Genomic DNA, 11,271 nt, shown 5'->3' with positions numbered 1-11,271 from the left:
TCTGCGAGAAGCTCGGCTCTTGAAAGTTGGATTTCAATGTCACCACGATACAGATGTAAAAATGATCATCGCCGGCCACGGCTTGCGATCGTTGGGGGCTCGGGGCGGAGGCGAGGGTCGTGGAGGGGCGCGGGCGGGTAAGGGTGCGCGCGCAGGGTGCGCGGGGCGCGGGGGCGCGGGGGCGCGGGGGCGCGGCGCGCCAGTGCCCCGGGCCGGCCGCGCTGCACGAACGTGTCGCGTACGGCGGCGCTGCGTCCCGCGCGAGTGCTACGCGCCCAGTGAAGTGCGACATGAATCCCCGCTGTGATCGTATTCAGTGATCGACCAGTTTGTGTTTTGACGTGATGTGATGGCTCCTGGGTGCTGAGCTCGGTTACACTTACATCCCTAAAATAAGTAAGTTTGACGTTCACGTTACGTAAGGAGAGTGAAAGTGAGGATAGTTTTAGGATTCGTTGGGACGAGTCAGGATGTCAAATCCTGCGCAGGCTGATAGCGCTGGATGAAGTACTCTTTTGTGATATCCGCCGGGTTCGTACAGAAGTTCGAGACGATGACACGCAGTCATTCTGCAGGAAAATGACTTTTTGTTATGTGTAGAGTGTAACTGTTTATATTATTCATTTCATCTGCGATAGTACAGTATCATTAGTTCTAAACGATAGCGCCTACACCTATGAACATTGTCGACGTCGCCCGCCGCCCGCCGCCCGACGCCGCGTTAATCTTTACGAGCTCTTTAAACCGATACGCATTAACGTCAGCAACGGCCACTCCGCCGATGAGCCTGGCTGTTGAATAAGACATATCCTTTATCCATTATTCGATCTCTAATTTTGATTAACGCCTTGATTTCAAAAGAAACTGCAAAAGAACTGAAGTCAATGTAACCGTAGACTTAGGTTTGATTTCCGAAATTATGTTCTTTAGAAGCTATGAAGCTAAGCTTTTAGAAATAAGCCCAAGTCCTAGAACAATGCTAATCTAAATAACTTTATTAATTCACAGTTTGCAAATTTCCAAAGAAATTTCATTTGTGAAAACTTATGGCGGGCCGCCTCCGATGTAAATCCAATTTAGCTTGCGCTTGTGAAACTACTAACCGAATAAGAACTGTGAAAGGAGCCGAGATGAAATTGAATGAGTCGGAACTTTTATAATTTACATATTTCTTTGTAAATCTTTTATTTAAAAGATAGTTTTAAGTGAAATAAGTGATGCGGGCGAGGCCAGTCACTATGATAGGCTACATGGTGACTCCTAATATTAAAGCGTGGAAGAAAATAGCTTCTGCCCGCGACTCCGTCCGCGCGTAATTAAAAAAAACATAAAAGATAACCTATGCGTTCCTCCAGACTATGATCTACATCTGTGCTAAATTTCATCCAGATCCATTAAGCCGTTCTGAAGATACCTTCAAACAAACATACATCCATACATCCTAACATTCGCATCTATAATATTTGTAAGATATACCTATACAGACAGAAGCATATCTATGTTTTGTTACAAGTTAAGTTTCAACATTTTAAACCTTTTTTTTATTAAAACTCTTGCGGTATCAAGTCACGAACAACATCATGCGTGGCTCACGACGTGACCGAGACCAGACATAGAACAGCGCCCGCGCAGCGATGTCACTGATATCGTATGAAAATAAAAATATGTTAGATTCAGTTGTCAAATAGAGATCTAATGATATTATTTTCAGCAAATGTTCCAAAATATCTCTGAAGGAGCCCACTTTATGGCCCATATTATTTAGTACACGGCCTTAGTTTTTTAATGGCAGTGACTAATTGACGAGCACTTCGTGTTCCGACGTCACAGGTACCTTTTAATTGAAAATGAGACACCACTCCCGAGATGCTAGAGATTATACAACTATCATCAGGCAACGCTTAACGGTGTACTGACCTAATAACTTGCAACAGGGGTCAGCTTCGTAATATTACGTGACCTCGGTTGTATAAATACACTAATATCGCTTGTGATCTTCTATGCGACGTCAACTTTTATGTCTAATTTCAATCACTCGAATGTAATATATTAGATAAAACAAATTACCGGACCGCACGCTAAATATCGTAGTTAATGATATCGTTGTTGGATAAATAAAATCTTTAAAATCAAAAAATATACCATATCATCAACAGTGGTAGATCCCGCAACAACAATATGGGAATTGGCCGGGTCGATCTGTGCAATACCAAGACCACACAGTAGACAGGCGTGAAGTGGAAGCAATTCCGCGTTTCGTCTTATGAGCATGGTGGCGGACGCCTAATTTTAGTCCTCTTTCCTTTCTCACCGTTTTCTTATTAGGAAAGGGTGGGAAGGGGAGGTGGATTTGGCGGAAGAGGGGACGTATAGAAATATCCTCTTTCTGTGCGTCCCCTTCGCCATTGATTAAAGGTAGGCAACGCATCTGCATTTGCAGATGTTTATGGGCAGCGGTTGCCTCGCTATTTCGGCGAATCCAGACGTTTGCTTGTAGTTCAAACAGTAGCTCAAACATTAAGCAAAATGCTAGAGATACTAGGACGACATAAAACTTACGTCGTTGACAAGTTTAAAGTAGCGATTAATACGTGTACTTAAATACAAGTAACTTAACGGGAAAACTGCAGGGATGCTTCTGTTGGACAGATTAGCTTTCAAATGTCAGCTATTGGATTGATGAGGCCTAGTCTCAACAAAATGACCTTGTAAGCAATTGAACCTGATCTGCTGAGTACTAAAAAAACGAAGCGCCTTTTGTAATCATCAACGACCTTGACATTTTCTTAAGTAACAGTTTGCCGTGAATTATTTTTTGGGATATGGTGGCAGACAAGCAAACGGTTCTCGGGGCAACAAGTTGCAGTTGTGGCCACCAAGTAATAGAAGAACACACAGTAGAAGTGTGCGCAGGAATATCATGTACGAATTCCTTCATCACTATTATTTTCTATCATTACATTTTTAAACGTACGACGGTATCCTTCCTTTGATTTGAATCATCGATCCTCGTGCGCACAGCAAATAATTGGAAAAGGTTGCCAGCTTCAGTTTTTCTGTCCGAGGATGACGTGGGAGCCTTCAAGAGTATAGTGAATAATCATTTACTATACTATTGTTCGTGCTAGTTATGTGGCCGAGAAATTTCGTACCATTTATCAGCCTCCTAACTATAGTGTTAACATCAGGTGGAACCGTAGTCAAACGCCGTTTTATTCATTAAAGACAGATAAGGGGTAAGAATGAAAATTAATTTAACGCTAAAATTAACGAAAATAACTGCAGTGAAATAAAAAAAAATACTGTCTGCTTTTCAAAAATAACGTGTGACGAGACCGAGATTGAACAATCCGCCACCGCACATAATTATCATCGTGCATCGTATTGCACTGATCATCATATTACTTTGATTATTATAAAAAACTGTGGCTTGACATATCCTTTTGTTATGTACAGAAATTTGAGGATTTACGTCTTATTGACTTTTTGTTGCGGGAACAGTGATTACATACGTAGTAAAGGGCGCAGGCGGTCACTATGGCGCCAGGGGACCTGATAAGTGGCGAGCTCTGCAATTCTTTACTATGACAGTCCCGATACCGAAAGGCGGGATTATAGTTATGAGCCTCCCCGCACAATCTCGCAGCTTAGGGCCCGCTTATCTCCATCCTAACAGAAATACAAAAACAGAATGAATATCATGTGACACGTCATGTGCGGTTGCATGCGATTTCGTCAGCGAAGAAAAAAAATAGCCTATATTACTTCCGGACGCATAAGCAAAGGTACATAGAATCGCAACTTCAAGTACCTCAATTGGATGTTTAACTTTTTTCACGGTAACATTCAAAAGATAAATAGAGTGAAACTTGAAAATAGAGTGATGGTGTTCATCTTTGCCTTTTGACAGCGAACTTGAATAAAATTTCATGTTTGTTGAAACAAAATTAAATACTTCGGCTTTGTTACGCTAAAGGCTCGAATTTACATCTGCTGTCGAGTGAAAAGAGGAGCTCGTTCAGATTGTCACTTTCACTCCGCGCTCTGCGAAAAAGTAAGTGCGGCTGTTTGAATAATATTATCGGCGGCGGCGGCGGCGGCGGCGGCGCGCGGTCACGTACTAGCACTCAGCGCGAGGCTGCGGGGCGTTGGGCGCTGCATGCGAGGGGCTGGGGCGAGCGCAAACTTCACTGTTTAGACAAAGAGTGTTATCCCCTCACTCGTGCCAATTGAACACCTCTCCAGGTTGGCGCCTGTCTGATGTAAATTGGGTCTGTTCCCACTGCCACTGATACACGTCGATTCACATCGACCAAGCGCAGACAGCACGGGCAGTAAAAAAACAACAGGTTCAAAAGTGCTCCCGAGTGACCGTTCATAGAAGTATCGTTGTTGTCAAAGAAATTTACGTATTGCAGTTATAGAGCTCACCTTACGAGCACTTTCCTTCAAATATTTGAAGCATCGCACATAATCTTCAGCACCGCTATCTTCCACAAGTGCCAACTAGATTACCAAAATTATATCTAATTATTTATGTATATGTTAAATATCTTTGCTTGTGGCGCTATTTTACGAACATACTCGTAGCTTGTTTAGAATGGCCTACTCTTGGTCATCTTTAACTTTCATCCCTGTTCTTGTAAGGAGGTGATGAGAAGGAGAGGTGGGTTTGGACAGAGGAGGTCAGGCATATGAAGGGGAATTATGCTCTGTGAGTTTCCTCCTCTGACGATTAAAGGTAACAACGCATCAGATAATAACTTTATTAATTTAAACAATTATAACTTTTAGCTTAGTCGTGCTTTTAATTAGTCTATTAAAATGTCTCACGAAAGTTAATTACAGGTTTTTGATGAAAAAGTTATCGAATTTATTAAAGGAAAAATGGAATAAAAACTTTCAACTAGGAATTTGTAATGAAACCGGGGGACAGTTTATGCAGTAAGTAGGTTGCCAATGTTGGCCAAGCCAGACAATGGCAGCCAATGGCAGCAAATACTGCCCTCTTCGGTCAATAGTTCATTAAAATAACAACGTAGACATGTTTAATGTCCCCGTCGTCGAATGTTATTTGCACTGAGCGATAATTAGCAGGCGCGGCCGCTTTGTCACTGCTCCGACAAATTGTCCCTTCTGAGTACCTACTGCTACTGTACACGAGTACATTACCACTTCTACATTTACTCTGTTTTCTCATTCTCAATAGAGACCATTATTTTTTGTATGGGTTTTAGGCGCATACAAAAATTGTTGTTGTTCATTGAGTTCTAGATAACAATCATAATGTAATATTAAGGTTTCTAAGGCATACTGATAAATGAACAAAAATTAAATGTCAAACAACCTTAAAAATCGTGCTTCTGACAGTGACTTTTTGACCTTGAGATCTTACTAAAGAGTCGTTTTTTTATGTTAATCGCCATATCTAAATATGCAGGATGTCCGACGTGTACAATGGACTACCATGGATTCTTTATTCGAAAATACGCCGATTTGATCCAATTTACCTCGGTCCAAAGTTGCTTCCTTTGGCCGTTTGTCCCAATCTCCCAAAGTGACAGTCCCCGAAGTGTAGTAAGTCTAAATAATGAGCGTGTGGTGTGCGCAGGGCGCGCGCGGGCAGGCCGGGCGAGGGCGCACGATGGGCGCGCGCGCGGGACAACGCCACGCGCTCGGCGCCGCGCTGCTGCTCGCCGCGCACCTCATCAAAGGTCAGTGTCACGAGCAGCGGACCAACACCTATAATTATTATATCTGAAGTCCTCGATGTATTCTTTCATTATAATTAATGGGTTACTGTAGAAATAAACTTTGGTGTAGTTATCAATATACATAGTATAAAACAAAGTCGCTTTCGCTGTATGTCCGTATGTATGCTTAGATCTTTAAAACTACGCAACGGATTTTGACGCGGTTTTTTTTAATAGATAGAGTGATTCTTAAGGAAGGTTTGTATGTATAATAAATGCATAATATAGTAGAGAAACACTGATAAATTTAAAGTTTTCTAATGTGATGTCGTAAATAAGCACGTTTTTTTGCGCTTATATTGCAAACACTGGCTGAACCCTACGAGATAGACCAAAATAATGTACTACAGTATTGTTCACCTTAAAAAGTTCAACAAAAAAGTCCGCGATGGTATATGTCTATCTCTTAGGGATAACCCAGCATAACCATTTTTATTCTTTTACGAAGTGATTTTAAACAATACAGCATTAATCCTTATCCATTTAAGTACCTTAAATAAATTGTGCATTTATTCTGTAGTAGGTATATTTTGCATTGCACCCGTGCGAAGCCGGGGCGGGTCGCTAGTTGTTAATAAGACAATTCCACTACATCACAATGATAAACATTTCAATATTTGCAAATCACAATATTATAAAGAGAAAAGATTTGATTGTTTCTTTGCATTGAATAGGCTCTGAAACTCGATATGAAAAATTCTTTCACTGTTGTGAAGCAGTACCATGCCCGGGTGACATAGGCTATGTATATTTTTTTTTTATTCCACAATGAGGAAGTCGCGACCAACTGCTAGTATAAGATAAAGTGATTATTAAAATGTTTCATAGTTTAAAATGTATGTTTTTGGGACAGTGCTCTCGTGCGTCGAAGGCGTTGAGGGCGGTGAGGGCGCGGATGGTGGCGAGGGTGGCGAGGGCGCGCGCCTAGTCAAGCGCTACGTGGGGCTGTACACGGGGCCCTACTTCGACCCCACGGCGCCCAACAACATCACCGCCCAGCTCGGCACTCACGCCTATCTTCCGTGCAAGGTGCTTTTTCTCGTTCCTAATCAATTAATTACTTTTAATTGCTCCAACAACGGGAAATATTAGATTTTTTATTTATTATACTTTCTACGAGATTCATTAATTATCCCATATACCTATACATAAGCAGTTGTAATGAGGAGTGCGTAGATCAGGCAGTGGTACAATGTTGCCCAGATCCGGCAGCTGAGCAACAAGTCGGTATCGTGGATCCGGCGCCGCGACGCACACATCCTCACTGTCGACCGCTTCACCTTCATCGCCGACGAGCGCTTCCAGGCGTTTCTCGTCGAGGCGACCGACACCTGGACTCTGCAGGTCTCGTTCTTTTCTTTACGCCGAAATACTAAATGACAATTCTTGACCTCATTTTAATATCTATGCAAGAAAAGCTTAACCGACTTAACGTCTTTGGTAGAGCAAACATCTTTATTGAGCTCTACTCGCCTGGCGCATTCTACGATTCCAAAAAATATCACCCTCGCATTCTGTCATTACAAAATTTTAATATTTATAACAAGCGTGTCATAGCTAGGACGTTTTGTAAATGGCAAAGTCGGATTTCGGATTGCGCAAGCGCTGGTCGACACTGAACTTTACGTGACGTGCGCGTGTGTGTCGGCAGGTGAAATACGTGCAGGCGCGCGACGCCGGGCTTTACGAGTGCCAGGTCGGCACCGAACCCAAGATGAGCCACTTTGTGCAGCTCAACGTTGTCGGTGAGTCCTCCTCCCTTCCTCGCACTGCGCCTCATTCACTGACATCTGCTCTCGGGCTCGATCTAATCAATCGACTATGATCATGTTACCGCAACTCTTAATTTAATAACTTATACGTGCCAGTTATTGCAAATGTCATGTGCTTCGTTAGATCTGTAAATTCTCGATAATTAACATCAATTTGAAATTTACTTTTTTTATAACCTTACAATAATTTTACATTATGAACGGTCATAAAATAATAAAGCAAGATTTCTCATCTAATCAATATCAAATTTTAATGGGGTACCAGTGCCAAAGATCGAGATCGTGGGCGAGGCGGAGCTGTATGTGAAGGCGGGCAGCACGGTGAGCCTGAAGTGCGTGGTGACGCAGGCGCTGGAGGAGCCCGCCTACATCTTCTGGTACCACAATGGGGCGCGCGTGCTCGACTACGACCGCCGCCTCGTCGACATCCGCACCGAGCGCTTGCCCCCCGACACCACGGTACGCGCCTCGCACGCCGCCCCACTGCCCCACTGCCCCACTGTCCACTGTCCCATTGCCCCACTGTCCCACAGCCCCACAGCCCCACCATCCTGCCGACCACAAAATTCCCATAAACCATGAACATTTCTCTCGCATCCTTAAGGAATAGTTTTCTATATTCTACATTGTATTTAGCGTTATTATAGCGAAAAGAGGAGAACACCACGACATTTAAAATCAAATTTTATATCGATGCCAATTTGTGCTTCGCAGGTGGGAAATTTAATAATTTACAATCCACGGAGAGAAGACTCCGGTAATTACTCGTGTTCGCCCTCCAACCTGGACGCGGCGTCGGTCGTGCTGCACGTGCTGAGCGGTGAGTACTCCGCGAATGCAGTCGTACACCTCAATATTATCCGGCATACAATCTACGCTTTCTTCGTGTTTGTGTTTACTTTTCTTTTGGATACGGGCAAGGGAGTGAAGCGCAGACGTTGTGGTTGCAGGCGAGCAGCCCGCGGCCATGCAGCACGGCAACGCGGGCTGGCGCGCCACTCCTCCCCGCGCGGCCTTGCTGCTGCTCTCCGCCGCGCTGCTCTCCGCCCTGCTGCAGTCAGTATAACTGTCTATTGCACAACGTCTCTACTCTTCTCTTCTGTTCTATTCTATTCTGTTCTCGGCTTGTCTCGTGGCAGTCGAAATCTTGAGTCTCGTGCTCTCGATGGAATAGTCAAAAGCACGAATCAACATAATTAGTTTCATTTAAAGTAATGAACAAATTGGCATAGTATAGATGTTCTAAAAGGATACAAATGGTGACTTCAAAACATTATGGGATTTGAAACATGTTGTTTGTATATACTATAACATATCGATAATCATTTCCATTTGTGGCTTGTATATGAGTCAATACACACATCTATACGTATTTTATTTAAATGTATTTAGGTAATAAAAAAACTATTTAACAAGAAAGGTGTTTATTACAATTTTTTTTAACATGTCAATGAGATACAAGTCGGTCTGTCTAATTACCAACTGAGATAGAATTAGCGTCAAAACTTAGTTCACAATATCTCGTCTCCATTTTCTTTTATGTGTTCGTGTGAGGTCAGCTCGTTTGTCATGTGATCTCTATATCATCTGTAAATCTAATGTCCAGCAAAGAGTAATTGTAATAATGTGTAATTTTTGTATATATTTCCAGAATACTAATGTGCCACGACGAGGACGATCCCAAATAGCGTCCGGCGGACGGCGAGGCGGCGCGGAGACGTCGCGGGGATGTCGCGGGAATGAGGCGAGGATGTCGCGGGAAGATCGCGCGCGTGGATTCAGCCGGATCACTTGTGTGGGCGCGTGTCGGAGTGTGTGTGTGGGCGCGTGTCGGCGTGTGTGTGTGGGCGCGTGTCGGAGTGTGTGTGTGGGCGCGTGTCGGCGTGTGTGTGTGGGCGCGTGTCGGAGTGTGTGTGTGGGCGCGTGTCGGCGTGTGTGTGTGGGCGCGTGTCGGAGTGTGTGTGTGGGCGCGTGTCGGCGTGTGTGTGTGGGCGCGTGTCGGAGTGTGTGTGTGGGCGCGTGTCGGCGTGTGTGTGTGGGCGCGTGTCGGAGTGTGTGTGTGGGCGCGTGTCGGCGTGTGTGTGTGGGCGCGTGTCGGAGTGTGTGTGTGGGCGCGTGTCGGCGTGTGTGTGTGGGCGCGTGTCGGAGTGTGTGTGTGGGCGCGTGTCGGCGTGTGTGTGTGGGCGCGTGTCGGAGTGTGTGTGTGGGCGCGTGTCGGCGTGTGTGTGTGGGCGCGTGTCGGAGTGTGTGTGTGGGCGCGTGTCGGCGTGTGTGTGTGGGCGCGTGTCGGAGTGTGTGTGTGGGCGCGTGTCGGCGTGTGTGTGTGGGCGCGTGTCGGAGTGTGTGTGTGGGCGCGTGTCGGAGTGTGTGTGTGGGCGCGCGAGTCAGGACAGTCTCCGTCACAGGTCAAACTGATGGCGAGCAGAGCGCCCCCGGACCGGAGACGACTCCTCGTACCAGCTCATAGTCCAATTAGTTAACTTTTATAAATGAGCGAGTTTGAGTCGCTCGCTGAGGAGTCGGCGGTGTGCAAGCGCTCAAGTATTTATTATATAAAATATCATACCAGCGCTCGCGAGCGCGGGCCAGTGCGGGCCAGCGCGGGCGAGTGCGGGCGAGCGTGCTCGTTAGCTTTGTAAAGTTGTAAATATTATAAGATTTAAATGTAAATTTTACGTATAAGTAAAGAATTACGAGAGGCGCGGTCGACAACGTTCGGTTCCCCGAGAAATCGTCAGGGTCGTTTTGTTTATTACTATTATTAATTAATTTAAACTCGTGTACAAAATAGTTAAACTATTGTTAAAGAACTCGAGTTTAATGTGTGTTGAAATATTATTATTAACGTTTAAGAGTTTAAATGTATCAGATAGGCTTCGATAAATGTAAATTGTTGTATCGCCGGCGAGCGCGCCTCTCGCACTACAACATCGAACTCGTTCTGTGAGCGCTCGCCGCTCGCCGCCGCCGCTCGCCGCTCGCCGTGTCTCGTGTTGCGCATCTCTCACAGTCACAGCTGTCACCGCTCCCGCCGCACTCGCCGCCGCGGAGGACATCCAAAACGTTGTTTTTTTTTTTTTTAAATGCAACTCGATCTACACTTTTTATATTTCATGTATAAATAAAAATGATGATCTCGCAACGTAAAGGTACACGTAAAGCTTCATCGTCGCCGCAGTGCCGAGTGCTCGAAGTGCGCTCCGCAAAGGTTTGGCAAAGGACTTGCCGGCGTCAACATTTCCGTCCGATAACGACGCGGCGACGTCGACAGTGAATAGGTTAACTTTGTGAACTTTGTTCTCAAAAATATTACTCATTCCGTCTAAATATATAATTGGTAGAAAGATACGTTCGACGGCGACGGCTAACGGCCCGCGCGTCTTGCGGACACGCGGACTTGTCGTCTGAGCGTGAAGAGGAGTTAAATTTAGTCGCCTCGTACAAGACTATCGAACCCTAGATACGTAATGGCGGTCCTCCCGCAATGGCGGCGGCGCGGCGGTGGCGGAGCTCGGCACACGGCACACGGCGCGAGACTCACTACATCTTATGTCGTTAAACAGTGGTTCCGACTCGAAGTAAGTTTTGGTCCGTTGTCACTGTTACTGTCTCACTTGTAAATATAACTGTGTAACATATACAAGTAAAGATAAATCGTTGAAACATTATATTGTGTATTATTTCTTCTTTCCCTAATAATAGTGTGTCTCTTTAATGATGATAAGTTTGACAACTGACTCCTATGA

General features: G+C 44.9%; 1 protein-coding gene across 3 annotated transcripts; it reads left to right on the top strand.

Annotated features, from left to right (window-relative positions):
- Positions 1-213: 213 nt before the first annotated feature.
- LOC106721741 (lachesin) lies at positions 214-9,369 on the top strand. Of its 3 annotated transcripts, none has more exons than XM_045682862.1 (9): positions 214-396; positions 5,612-5,714; positions 6,607-6,782; positions 6,966-7,097; positions 7,405-7,498; positions 7,791-7,984; positions 8,240-8,345; positions 8,476-8,581; positions 9,177-9,369. In XM_045682862.1, the coding sequence occupies exons 2-9, from the start codon at positions 5,645-5,647 to the stop codon at positions 9,211-9,213; spliced, it is 915 nt and encodes a 304-aa protein (XP_045538818.1). In that variant the 5' UTR covers positions 214-396; positions 5,612-5,644; the 3' UTR covers positions 9,214-9,369. The 3 variants fall into 3 exon arrangements, with proteins under 3 accessions (XP_045538818.1, XP_045538817.1, XP_045538819.1); XM_045682861.1 differs by having other exon boundaries at positions 6,957-7,097; XM_045682863.1 differs by lacking the exon at positions 8,476-8,581 and having other exon boundaries at positions 6,957-7,097.
- The last annotated feature ends 1,902 nt before the right edge of the window (positions 9,370-11,271 follow it).

This window comes from Papilio machaon, chromosome 20 (genome assembly GCF_912999745.1).
Source record: "Papilio machaon chromosome 20, ilPapMach1.1, whole genome shotgun sequence".
In the NCBI taxonomy this organism is placed as follows: Eukaryota; Metazoa; Arthropoda; class Insecta; order Lepidoptera; family Papilionidae; genus Papilio; species Papilio machaon.
This window is presented reverse-complemented; position numbering and strand designations above follow the sequence as displayed.

Coding starts and splice junctions, on each gene's coding strand:
- LOC106721741 (XM_045682861.1), top strand. CDS start 5,645: ATGGGCGCGCGCGCGGGACAACGCCACGCGCTCGGCGCCGCGCTGCTG. Junction 6,783..6,956: donor ACGCCTATCTTCCGTGCAAG/GTGCTTTTTCTC, acceptor AATGTTGCCCAG/ATCCGGCAGCTGAGCAACAA. Junction 7,985..8,239: donor GCTTGCCCCCCGACACCACG/GTACGCGCCTCG, acceptor TGTGCTTCGCAG/GTGGGAAATTTAATAATTTA.